We start from the raw sequence: 12,789 nt of genomic DNA, 5'->3' as shown, positions 1-12,789 counted from the left end.
CGGGGATTGCAGGAGGGAGGCACAGGACTGGGGAGAGTTGTGACAGCCAGGCTGGGGGCCGGGGTTTGCAGGAGGGAGGCACAGGACTGGGGAGAGTTGTGACAGCCAGGCTGGGGGCCGGGGTTTGCAGGAGGGAGGCACAGGACTGGGGAGGAAGCTGCAAGAGGCCTCAGGGGCTTTCCCACGCAGACCTCTGTTCCGCTCCCATCTCCTGCCCAGCACCCGAGCCCTGCTTGCCTGGAGGCTGGGCCATGCGAGCTGAGCAGTGTCCCGCTGAGGCCTTGGCTACACTGGCACTTTACAGTGCTGCAACTTTCTCGCTCAGGGGGTGTGAAAAAAACACCCCCCTGAGCGCTGCAAGATACAGCGCTGCAAAGCGCCAGTGTAAACAGTGCCCCAGCGCTGCCAGCTAATCCCCGGCCCTGAGGAGGTGGAGTACTTGCAGCACTGGGAGAGCTCTCTCCCAGTGCTGGCGCTGCGACCACACTCACCCTGCGGCAGCGCTTTGAAATTCCGAGTGTAGCCAAGCCCCGAGTGAGCAGACAGGCGGGTGGCTGCCTCAGAGAAACAGGCACCCCAGGTTACAGGGCAGGGGATACAGCTACTCACTGGTCTGGACCTTGACCTGGCCATGGCACAGTTACATACTAGAGTTAGCAGTTCTGCAGCTTCCCCAGCTGCTCTGCTCACCGTTTCCTTGTGCTCCCCAGCTGGTTTTGTCTCTTGGCTCATACTTCGGTTGTCAGCTCCTTGGGGCAGGGACTATCCCTTTATTCAGTGTATGTACAGCACCTCACACACTGCGGTTCTGGCACATCAAGTATCCACAGGATACATACCAAACCACTCCTAATAGCTTGGTCATTTTTAAGTGATTAGAAATTTGCTAGCACAATGGAAAGAAAATAAGGTAGTACTGGGAGTGGGTGGATGAAAGGAAATTGTTTTTCACACCACACGAGTTAACCTGTGGAACTCAATACCACAGGATCTAACTGAGGCCGAACATAGCATGATTCAGAATAGACTGGCCGTATCTGTGGCTAATGAGAACATCAAGAGTCAGTGTGGTGAGGATTCGTGTGGGAAGAGCTATGAATCCGCCTGCTTCAGGGCATAAATTGACCCCTAACAATGAGGGAGAGGAAGGAGCTGACCCTGTGGGGAGATCCCATCTCAGGTTATCCCGTCACTGCCCAGTGCAGGGGTTGCAGCCCCCTCCCTGCCACTGCTGGAGATGGGCCCTGGGCTGATCCCGTCTCGCAAGCCGTATGGTATCCAGCAGCCGTTGAACCGTTCCCAGGCCTGTTTGAAAAGAGGTCTTAGAAACGGTCCCTTCCCAGGCGGCCAGGAGGTGTTGGCATCGCTGTGCTCAGTGGGCCAGAGTGGTCTGGGGAACCTCCTGTTCTAGTGGGCTTGTCTTCGCGGGGCTGCGCAGGTCGGACCTGAGGGGCACACAGGTTGGGCTCTGCTCTCACTCTCTCCCCGTTTCAGAACGAGGTCAGGATGCCAACCAGCGTGGTGAAGGTGAACAACATGGAGGTTTCCACTGAGGGCTCGGACAAGACCGTCATCAACGTCACCCAGGAGTCATCGCTGGCCTTCCTGGTCAGGTCTGTGCAATGGGCAAGGGCCAGGCCTGGGGCACCCCCCAGCCAGGGCCTTGCCAAGGGCTGCTGCCGCGGGGAGCAGAACGTGCTGGGGGTAAGTGCCGGTGTGGCAGGACGGGGCTGAGATCGTGATGCCTCAGGGACACAGAGGTGTTTAGCGGGGAGAGCCCAGTGAGCAGGAGTGTGGCTTACAATCCGTTTTTAAGCACCTAGAGGAAAATCGGATCTAAGGAACAGCCAGCATGGGTTTTCATAGACTCTAGGACTGGAAGGGACCTCGAGAGGTCATCAAGTCCAGTCCCCTGCCCTATGGCAGGACCAAATACTGTCTAGACCATCTCTAATAGACATTTATCTAACCTACTCTTAAATATCTCCAGAGATGGAGATTCCACAACTTCCCTAGGCAATCTATTCCAGTGTTTAACTACCCTGACAGTTAGGAACTTTTTCCTAATGTCCAACCTAAACCTCCCTGTGACGTTGTGGTTCTGGCGGGACCCAACTGAGAGTGCCAATTCAGGGCCAATTACTCAAACAGGGCAGTCACAGCCCAAGGCTGGGGTTTTTCCACCTCTAAGGCAAACCAAACCAGCCAGACAAAAATGACTTTGGTTTCACCCCACTGGCCAACCACAAGTCACACAAGCAATTTCCTTAGACACTCCAGTCTCCCCGTATCACCACCAGTCCCACCCGTCCTGGGGATGAACGATTATGAAAACCAACACCCCAGTAAAAGAAAAAGGTTCTCTCGATCCCAAAGGACCGAGCCCCAGGCCCAGGTCAATATACACATCAGATCTTACCCTCAAATCACGCTGTTGCCAATCCTTTAGAATCTAAAATCTAAAGGTTTATTCATAAAAGGAAAAAGATAGAGATGAGGGCTAGAATTGGTTAAAGGAAATCAATTCCATACAGTAATGGCAAAGTTCTTAGTTCAGGCTTGTAGCAGTGATGGAGTAAACTGCAGGTTCAAACAAGTCTCTGGAGAACATCCCCAGCTGGGATGGGTCATTCAGTCCTTTGTGTAGAGCTTCAGCTTGTAGCAAAGTCCCTCCAGAGGTAAGAAGCAGGATTGAAGACAAAATGGAGATGAGGCCTCCACCTTATATAGGCTTTTCCAGGTGTAAGAACACTCCTTTCTTCCTGCTGTGGAAAGTTACAGCAAAATGGAGTTTGCAGCCACATGGGCCAGTCCCTGCACACCCTGCTGAGTCACAGGGCGTAACTGCCTTCTCTCGATGGGACAGTTGTGTAGGTGATGGTCCTTAATGGGCTATCAAGCAGGCTAAACAGAGCTGACACCAACTTGTCAGGGATCTTTCCCAGTAACACAACACAAGTTTGAAATACAGACAGCATACAGCCAATATTCATAACTTCAAGTACCAAAATGATACAGACATACAGAGAGCATAATCATAACCAGTAATCCGTAACCTGGTCTTAGACACCTTATATGACCCCTTTTACCTAGGATTTGGTGCCACTACAGGACCTTGGTTGCAAACCATGTTCTATATGGTCCCAGTCTATATCAATAATGTCACACTCCCTTGCTGCAGTTTAAGCCCATTGCTTCTTGTTCTATCATTGGAGGCTAAGGTGAACAAGTTTTCTCCCTCCTCCTGATGACACCCTTTTAGATACCTGAAAACTGCTATCATGTCCCCTCTCAGTCTTCTCTTTTCCAAACTAAACAAACCCAGTTCTTTCAGCCTTCCTTCATAGGTCATGTTCTCAAGACCTTTAATCATTCTTGTTGCTCTTCTCTGGACCCTCTCCAGTTTCTCCACATCTTTCTTGAAATGCGGTGCCCAGAACTGGACACACTACTCTAGCTGAGGCCTGACCAGTGCAGAGTAGAGTAGAAGAATGACTTCTCGTGTCTTGCTCACATGGATTTGTCATGGATAAATTATCCCAAATCAGTCAAATTTCCTCCTGCGACAGGGTCCCTGGGTGGGGGAAGCTGTAGACGTGATGGATCTTGATTTTGCAAGACTCTGACACTGTCTCACATGATGGTCTCATAGGCAAACTAGGGAGACTTGGTCCTGCCTCTGGGAGAACTGTTTCCAGCTGTGGGGAGGGAGAGGAGATGGGGGAGGGGGGCTGGGCGAGGCAGGCTGCGTTGTCTATCTGCTGACTCCTGTGGGCGGATCTTGCAGGCCTGCCAGGTGCTGCTCGGGATCGTGTGCGGGGCCATTGGCGTGATGCTCGGCTTCGCACCGGACACGGCAGAGTTCTGGTCGGGATCACCGTTCTGGACAGGTGCTCTGGTGAGTTGTGCACAGCCCTGCCCTGCCACTTGGAGCAGCAGCCATTGGCTCCCCTGCTCCAGCCCCCACTCAGGGGCCTGTTCCTGGCAAACGAAGAGCCCGTGGGGCGGTGTTTCTGCAGCTGCTCCTTGGCCCAAAGCCAACCTTGTCTCCCCGGGCGTGAGCTCTCGGGCTGGGATTTGGGGGTCTCTGTGTAATGCCCAAAGCAGCTTCGCAGCTACAGTTCTTGGGCTCCAGTGGCTGCTGGGGCTCGTTAGAGGAACATGGCTCATCAGCGAGTGATTGGTTTTCCAATCCCATCTGGCATGGGCAAATCCACGCTCTGTCCTGATCCTCACCACGATGTGCTCCCGTGGGCCCCAGGGACTGTCAGCCGGCACGCACCTTCAGCCCTGGCCCAGGCACGCCCAGAGGAAACCACAGGGCTACTGTCTGCACAGCAACCCCTGCACCTTTGCTGGGGACCTTGGGGTGGGTGCTGGGGGTGAGGACTCTCTCCTGGCAGTGCCCCAGCCTGCATGGCGCTCACCCTGGTTTCCCTTCCACAGTTCATCATCTCGGGAGTCTCTTGCATTGTGAGCGAAAAGCGTGGCCCGGGCTGTGTGGTGAGTGAGTTCCCGGGGTGCTGGGGCCGGGCTGTGGGGTGAGTGGGTGCCCAGGGTGCTGGGCCCGGGCTGTGGGGTGAGTGGGTGCCCGGGTTGCCGGGCCCGGGCTGTGGGGTGAGTGAGTTCTTGGGGTGCCGGGCCTGGGCTGTGTGGTGAGTGAGTTCCCGGGGTGCTGGGGCCGGGCTGTGGGGTGAGTGGGTGCCCAGGGTGCTGGGCCCCGGGGTTTGGGGTGAGTGGGTGCCCAGGGTGCCAGGCCCGGGCTGTGGGGTGAGTGGGTGCCTGGGGTGCCAGGCCCGGGCTGCTGTCTCCAGCGATCTCTGCTTTGCACTGAAGGGAAGTGCCCTTGGGGTGGGCCCCAGCGACCAGCTACTCCCAGCCCAACCCCATTTGCCCGTGACGGCAGCCGTACTGCCTGGACCCCAGTGCCCAGGTGGGGGGAGCAGGCCTAACTGGCGCTGGCACTGCCTGAAGGATGGTGACGAATGGGAAAGGGTCAGGAAGGAGCCACAGGGACAAGCCAAGTGCTGGGAAACCTGCCTCCCGTGAGGGGCTGCTAGAGCTTGCTGGGTTAGTGTCCCCAGGAGAGGGGTCGGCAGTGCCGTGAGTGCGGCTGGGCGGGGGAGGGGTCGGCGGTGCCATGAGTGCGGCTGGGCGGGGGAGGGGTCGGCGGTGCCGTGAGTGCGGGCTGGGTGGGGGAGGGGTCGGCGGTGCCATGAGTGCGGGCTGGGCGGGGGAGGGGTCGGCGGTGCCGTGAGCGCGGCTGGGCAGGGGAGGGGTCAGCGGTGCCATGAGTGCGGCTGGGCGGGGGAGGGGTCGGCGGTGCCGTGAGTGCGGGCTGGGTGGGGGAAGGGTTGGCGGTGCCGTGAGTGCGGGCTGGGCGGGGGAGGGGTCAGCGGTGCCATGAGTGCGGGCTGGGCGGGGGAGGGGTCGGCGGTGCCGTGAGCGCGGCTGGGCAGGGGAGGGGTCAGCGGTGCCATGAGTGCGGGCTGGGCGGGGGAGGGGTCAGCGGTGCCGTGAGTGCGGGCTGGGCGGGGGAGGGATCGGCGGGGGAGGGGTCAGCGGTGCCGTGAGTGCGGGCTGGGCGGGGGAAGGGTTGGCGGTGCCGTGAGTGCGGGCTGGGCGGGGGAGGGGTCGGCGGGGGAGGGGTCAGCGGTGCCGTGAGTGTGGGCTGGGCAGGGGAGGGGTCAGCAGTGCTGTGAGTGTGGGATGGGCGGGGGAGGGGTCGGTGGTGCCATGTGCATGGGCTGGGCGGGGGAGGGGTCGGTGGTGCCGTGAGCGTGGGCTGTAGGAGCCGTGAGCCCAGTCTGGGCAAGGGAGGGGTCAGCGGTGCCGTGAGCGCGGCTGGGCAGGGGAGGGGTCAGTGGTGCCGTGAGTGCGGGCTGGGCGGGGGAGGGGTTGGCGGTGCCGTGAGCGTGGGCTGGGCGGGGGAGGGGTCGGTGGTGCCATGTGCATGGGCTGGGTGGTGCCGTGAGCACGGGCTGCAGGTGCCGTGAGCCCAGTCTGGGCAGGGGAGGGGTCAGCGGTGCCGTGAGCGTGGGCTGCAGGTGCCGTGAGCCCAGTCTGGGCAGGGGAGGGGTCAGCGGTGTCGTGAGCGCGGGCTGCAGGTGCCCAGAGCCCAGTCTGGGCAGGGGAGGGGTCAGCGGTGCCGTGAGCGTGGGCTGCAGGTGCCGCGAGCCCAGTCTGGGCAGGGGAGGGGTCAGCGGTGCCGTGAGCGTGGGCTGCAGGTGCCGCGAGCCCAGTCTGGGCAGGGGAGGGGTCAGCGGTGTCGTGAGCGCGGGCTGCAGGTGCCCAGAGCCCAGTCTGGGCAGGGGAGGGGTCAGCGGTGCCGTGAGCGTGGGCTGCAGGTGCCCAGAGCCCAGTCTGGGCAGGGGAGGGGTCAGCGGTGCCGTGAGCGTGGGCTACAGGTGCCGCGAGCCCAGTCTGGGCAGGGGAGGGGTCAGCGGTGTCGTGAGCGCGGGCTGCAGGTGCCGCGAGCCCAGTCTGGGCAGGGGAGGGGTCAGCGGTGCCGTGAGTGTGGGCTGGGCGGGGGAGGGGTCGGTGGTGCCATGTGCATGGGCTGGGCGGGGGAGGGGTCGGTGGTGCCGTGAGCGCGGGCTGCAGGTGCCCGGAGCCCAGTCTGGGCAGGGGAGGGGTCGGTGGTGCCGTGAGCACGGGCTGCAGGTGCCCAGAGCCCAGTCTGGGCAGGGAAGGGGGCTCTGCAACAGATGGCCCTTGGCTCCGGCAGGCAGGGCCTGAATGAGAGCCCCTGGCTGGAGCTGAACCGGACCCATCCCAACTGGTAATAAGGAGTCGATTTTCCCTGGGGCCGGTTGCTCCTGTAGGAACGAATGACGGGGAGGCTGGCATGTGTGTCTCTGTCACGCAGGGTCAGTGACTCCGGGCCGGGCGTATCTCCCACAGACACACTGTAGCTCAGCTGGCTGGGCCGGATGCAGGAGTCCTGGGGGCAGGGCCCTGCGGGAGTCCAAGTGGAGTAGGCAGAACAGTAGCGTAGCTAGCGGGGTGCAGGGGAAGCAGCTGCTTCCCCTCAGCACATTTTCAAAAACCACAGCTTAGGTGGGGTTACCATGGCGCCAGGAGCGGGGCCCACGCTCTGCTCTGAAGCTTGGCCTGCCTGGCATCCACCAGCCTTCTGCATACCCCGCCCCTGCCCCCCCTCAGCTGTGTCTCCCAGCAGGAGGGAGACAGCTGATCGTGTGGCAGGGAGGGGAGGGGAGGGGAAAAACTGAGCTCCAGCAAGCTGGGCTCCTGCAGGCAGGCTTTGCTGGCTTCCCCTAGTGTGCTGCATAAATCCTGCCCCCTCCCTGCCTCCCGGATTAGCTGTCTCCCAGCAGGGGGGGGACAGACAGCTAATCAGTGAGGGGAGGGGAGGGGGAAAGAACTGAGCTCCAGCAAGCCGGGTTCCTGGGGAGGAGGAGAGGCTGGGGCCTTGGGGAAGAAGGGGGTCGGTCTGTCTCTCTCACCAACAGAAGCTGGTCCAATAAAATATTGTACCTCACCCACCTTGATAGATATTTACTCCCCAACCCATATTACCTCACCCAGCTTTCCAGGAGTGAGTTTTATGATGACATGGGAAGTGCTCTGACTGGTCCTGACTTCTCTGTAGCAGCCCCTCTAGCTTGCACTGCAGCCCAGTACCTGGGGGCTGGGGGCCTGCAGTGCTGAGACTCTGAGATGAGGGACTCACAGACCCAGCTGGGAGGGGAAGGGCACCCCCCTCCTTGGCCTCTCCCTCTTGCTGCCTCCTTTTCCTGAGTGCCTCATGATGCACAGAGCCAGCGTGGCTAGGTGCTGCATTGGAGTCTCCCAGTGCAGCCCCCCAACCCCTCTCCCCCATGCGAACCCCCAACAGACCCTGCCCACCTCTGTCCGATTGTCTCTCCGTCCCCCCCCCCCCCCCCCCCGGCTCCTGCGTGCTGCCTGCTTCCAGGGGCCACCGATTGCAGAGCAGCCCCCTCAGGAGAGATGAGAGGGGCTGTCCCACCGGGTGCGTGCGCAGCCCCCTGGAGCACTGCTTTGTCCTGTTATAGCCGAATTCATGTTATATTGAGTTGCGTTATATCGAGGTAGAGGTGTAATTTGATATGTCGGGTGACGCCTTTTTTTATGTGTTCGCTCCCCCTGATGTTAGAACCTGGCTACACCACTGGGGCAGAACGGTCCTGGTGCCAGGAATCTACAAAACCCCTTCTACTGTGTGTTGGGGTGGGGGGGGAGTCCGACTGCCCTGATGCCCCTGTGATGGTGCTGCCCGTGTGAGCCAGCTGAGGTCACTCAATCAGGGTGAACTGCAAACAGAACGGGGCAGACAAATCCCAGATGGTGGTGGTTATTCCAGTACTTGGATTTACCAACCAGCACAAAACAGCTTCTGTAGTACCTCACTGGTTACTTAGAAGTTTAAACCACGCAGTTCCCTTAAAGTGCCCAGCCTCAGGCCTCCATCCAGACACACCTGTCAGATATGATGATGATTCCTGAAAATCTTACTTCATCATATAAAAGAAAAGGTTCTTCCAATCCCAAAGGATCAGCCACAGACCCAGGTCCAATTATAACTTAGATCTTACCCACAATACACGCTACAGCCAATTCTTATTAACTAAGCTAAAATTTATTAAAAAAGAAAAGAGAGAGAGAGTTGGTTAAAAGATCAATACACATATCGACTTGAATTCAATTCTTTAGGTTCAGATATATAGTAGAGGTGAGCTTGTAGTTGCCAAAAGTCCTTTTAGAAATAGTCTATAGGTTATAGTCCAATTTCCATATTCAGGGTGGCTCCAGTCAGTGACTGGGGATCTCAATCCTTATGGCTTAAGTTTTCCTCCTCTTGAAACCCAAAGCAGATCTGAGATGAAGCAGGATCGTGTCCCAGGTTCTTATACATTTCCAGCAGCCTCTCTGCCTGAGAAAACAATAGGCTTAACTCCTTCTCTCAAACATCCTGGCAATTAGCACAGGGTAATTTATCCATTAAACAATTCAGATACAGGTTACCACAACCTTCAAAGAGACACACAGACAATAATACTATTTCACTCGAGTATCATCATAAATGCTAATATTCCTTTTTTGATCTTTGAATTAAAACTATAGCAATAGACAAGACTTGTTTGCTGACATCCCAAGACCTGAGCAAACACCTCCCCTTCTACCTCTAACAATGCAGACTTGCATTTCAAAGCTCTGTTCATTTACATATCTTGCTAACCAGTCCTTAAGGTTCACCCATGAGTCAGGTCAGTCGGTGAGGTGAGTTAATTAACTCTTTCTGGCCCCATAACCTTTCAATGAGATATTATATTATACTCATAACGTCACAGCCCCCACCCTCTTTTCACACTTCTGTACACCTACCCCCAGGGTCTCCGATGCCCCCCCATGTGCCCTGCTCCCTCAGTAGCACCCTGTCTGCCGGTGGAAGGGGCTGGGCCGCCCCCCACCCTGCGGTGTCACCTCCATCCTTGCAGCCTGGGGCTGGGCCATGGCCCTGTGCGAGGAGGAGAGGTGAGGCCCGTGCCTCACCCGGTGGGTCTCCTCCCCCTCAGGTCTGGCTCGCCTTGTTGCTCACCCTGGCCAGCACTGTCTCGGCCACCGTGGCTGTGATCGTGGGGGCTCAGAACATGGCATGGAATTTCCCCCTCTCCAGCGGCCCCTACCTGTGTGACTCGGTCCCATCCCCGCCCTCGGACTCCGATGACTCCTGGAGGCAGCGCAACTGCAGGAGAGAGTTCAGGCACTTGGAGGTGAGCAGCCTCCCCCGGCGCAGTCACCACAGCACCCCCGGCCCCTCACGCTGCAGCAACGGGACCCCTCTCCACAGGTGCCAACAGGGGCTGGGCTCTCCCTCACCCCGGCCAGCTGAGGACAGAGGTGCACACCCGGTGCCCCACCCAGTGAGAGACACCCAGGGCCGGCTCCAGACCACAGTGCGCCAAGCGCGTGCTTGGGGCGGCATGCCGGGGGGGGCGCTCTGCCGGTCGCTGGGAGGGTGGCAGGTGGCTCCGGTGGACCTTCTGCAGGTGTCCCTGTGGAAGGTCCGCTGGTCCCGCGGCTCCGGTGGAGCATCTGCAGGCACGCCTGCGGCAGGTCCACCAGAACCGCGGAACCAGCGGACCGTCCACAGGAACGCCTGCGGGAGGTCCACTGGAGCGGGAGGTCCAATGCCAGGGACCAGCGAGTGGCAGAGCGCCCCCCGCGGCATGCCGCCATGCTTGGGGCGCCGAAATTGCTAGAGCCGGCCCTGGAGACACCTCCCCCTCAGCAGCTCTGCATGGGACCCACGGGGCCTGGAGCCTCTGCAGGGGCTGTGACCTTCCAGCTGGCCAACGGTCACTTCCAGGGATGCTATTTCCTGCCCCAGAGACCCTGTGCAGAGGAGGGTCACCCCTCACCTCCCAGTGTCCCCAGGCCGAGGGGGCTCCCCGCCCCCAGTGTCCCTGTGCAGAGGAGGGTCACACACACCCCTATGGAGAGGCTCAGTCCGGCAGGATGTCTGGGTCACTGAGAGGCAGAGTTTAGCCAGTGGGACATGCGTCTCCTGCAGGAATGGGAGGCCACTGTGCTATAGCGATCCGAGCCCCAAGACTCCTGGGTTCTATCCTGACTCTGCCACCAGCTGCCACATGACCTTGGGGCTGGGTCCCTCCGGGGCTGGGTCCCTCCCCCTGATCGCGGTGGTGCTGGGAGAGGCTTGGCTGGAAGGATCTGACGCACGGGCTCCATACTGCCCCTGGGGACAGCCCCAGAGATGGCCTCCCTGGGGCTTGCCCCCCAGCAAGGAGCATGGGAATTAGAATGAGGCCCATGGGGCTGAAATGAGGGACCAGCCCCTGCAGCTCCCAAGCCCAGCCAGGCCCCCCGCCTGCTACTGCCGGCCTGGTAGCAGTCTCCAGCAGGGCCGGCTTTAGAAAGTGCGGGGCCCAATTAGAACAGTTTTGATGGGGCCATGGCAGGGATGACTTAAAAAAAAAACAAAAAAACACGTGGGGTTTGTACTCACGGGCCGGCACTCTGGGTCTTCGGCGGCACTTCAGCAGCGGGTCCTTCATTCACTCCAGGTCTTCGGTGGCACTGAAGGACCCACTGTCGAAGTGCCACCGAAGACCCGGAGCCAGCGAAGGACCCACTGTCGAAGTGCCGCCGAAGACCCAGAGCGCTGCTGAGTGGGTAAAAATTCAAAAGGCGCCTCTAGCCAGGGAAGGGATTCTCACTGGGTGCGGGGCCCTCTTAGGCGCGGGGCCTGATTTGGGGGAATTGGTGGACTAGGCCTAAAGCCGGCCCTGGTCTCCAGGCAGGGTCCCCGCTGTGCACGCTGCTCTGGCTGTTCCAGCCACTGTCTGAGCATGGAGCCCTCAGAGCTGGCTGGCTCCTGGCCCGGGCAGGATGGGACCCCGTGACTGTGGTGCTGCCTGTCCCCTCCGCTGTTCCCAGAACCTGTTCCTGGGCATGCGGCTGCTGCTGCTGCTGACCATGGCCACCGGCCTCTGCATCGCCTTCTACTCCTTCCTCTGCAGCTGCTGGGCCCTGTGCTGCAGGAAGCAGGTAACGGGGGAGCTGGATCGTCTCTAGGGGAGGCTGGCTGTTCTATTCTGTGCTGGAGCCCTGAGCCCACTGAAGCCCTAATCCTCTGCCCTGCTTTCAGGAGGGGGCCAAGGCGGCAGGGAGCAAGGAACCACTTTTGACCTCTGACTCCATCCTCCCGCTGGACGAGGAGAAAAGCCAGGATATCTGAGCTCCCAGCCAGGCTCCAGCTTCGCTCTGCCTGGTAACCGCTCATCTCCACTCCATATTTGTGAGGATGAGCTGGCTTGGCTAAACCCAGTAGAGCCAGATCGTGCAGTTCAGTGGGATACGTCAATGTGTGTTAAAAACAACGCTGGAGTGGAGATCAAACACATCATGGCTAAGGCTTTCAAAAGTCCTTTACCCTCTCCTCAGCAAACACAACCTCCTGGAGAATTAGAAAAGGACCCCAAGCTTGTTTACCACATTGGCCTCACTCCTGCCAAACTGTCTGACCTGGTGGAAAATAATCCTCTAGTTGCTATAGAAATGTTGCTTAAACTAATGCAGTCCAGTCAGATAACCGAGTATTTTTCTGTCCTGGTCAACATGGACATGTCTTTACATTCAGTGGAAGTTGTAAATCAGCTTACTACAGCAGTTGATCTCCCTCCTGAATTTATTCACCTTTCTATCTCCAATTGCATCTCTCTCTACCTGTGAACAGATTAAGGATAAATACATGCAGAACCGCCTGCTACATCTCGTTTGTGTCTTTCTCCAATCCTTGATCCGGAACAAAATTATTAATGTACAGGGCTTGTTTATAGAAATGCAGGCATTTTGTATTGAGTTCAGCTGGACAGGAGAAGCAGCTGGCCTTTTCAGATTGCCCAAGACACTGGATACGGGGGAAAATCCGTCAGAGGCAAAGGCTTCAAAATAAGACCCTTTCAAAATCTGGCGAAACAGCGGTCAGCTGAATGGTCTGTCGCATTACTTTTTTGTGTATAAATTTTAAACTTAAAAACAAAACAAACGCTCTTCACAGCCTGCCTCCCTGTCCTGGCTCTGGAGCTGGGGCTCCCCTCTGTTCCCCCTCGTGCAGTAACTGTAGCCAGGTCCTAGATGTGCCGGAGCAGGGCGCGGGCGGATTTGACCTGGGAATGTTGCAGGGGAGTCACATTGGGGATGAGAAGGAAGCTACGAGCTGTAACCCGAGCCAGGATGGGGGCTGGGAGAAGTGACACCTTCTGCCCTGAGACTGAACAAAGG

At 58.5% G+C, this 12,789-nt stretch overlaps 1 protein-coding gene across 1 annotated transcript; it reads left to right on the top strand.

Annotated features, from left to right (window-relative positions):
- Positions 1 to 986: 986 nt before the first annotated feature.
- Positions 987 to 11,843, top strand: LOC127045919 (transmembrane protein 176B-like). The gene is made up of 7 exons (XM_050942804.1): positions 987 to 1,070; positions 1,495 to 1,704; positions 3,788 to 3,898; positions 4,447 to 4,503; positions 9,558 to 9,755; positions 11,443 to 11,553; positions 11,654 to 11,843. The coding sequence occupies exons 1-7, from the start codon at positions 1,047 to 1,049 to the stop codon at positions 11,741 to 11,743; spliced, it is 801 nt and encodes a 266-aa protein (XP_050798761.1). The 5' UTR covers positions 987 to 1,046; the 3' UTR covers positions 11,744 to 11,843.
- Positions 11,844 to 12,789: the final 946 nt, after the last annotated feature.

Source organism: Gopherus flavomarginatus, chromosome 2 (assembly GCF_025201925.1).
Source record: "Gopherus flavomarginatus isolate rGopFla2 chromosome 2, rGopFla2.mat.asm, whole genome shotgun sequence".
NCBI classification, from domain to species: domain Eukaryota; kingdom Metazoa; phylum Chordata; order Testudines; family Testudinidae; genus Gopherus; species Gopherus flavomarginatus.
The sequence above is the reverse complement of the archived record's forward strand: the minus strand, read 5'-3'. Positions and strand labels throughout refer to the sequence as shown.

Coding starts and splice junctions, on each gene's coding strand:
- LOC127045919 (XM_050942804.1), top strand. CDS start 1,047: ATGAGAACATCAAGAGTCAGTGTG. Junction 4,504..9,557: donor AGCGTGGCCCGGGCTGTGTG/GTGAGTGAGTTC, acceptor CCTCCCCCTCAG/GTCTGGCTCGCCTTGTTGCT. Junction 11,554..11,653: donor CCCTGTGCTGCAGGAAGCAG/GTAACGGGGGAG, acceptor CCCTGCTTTCAG/GAGGGGGCCAAGGCGGCAGG.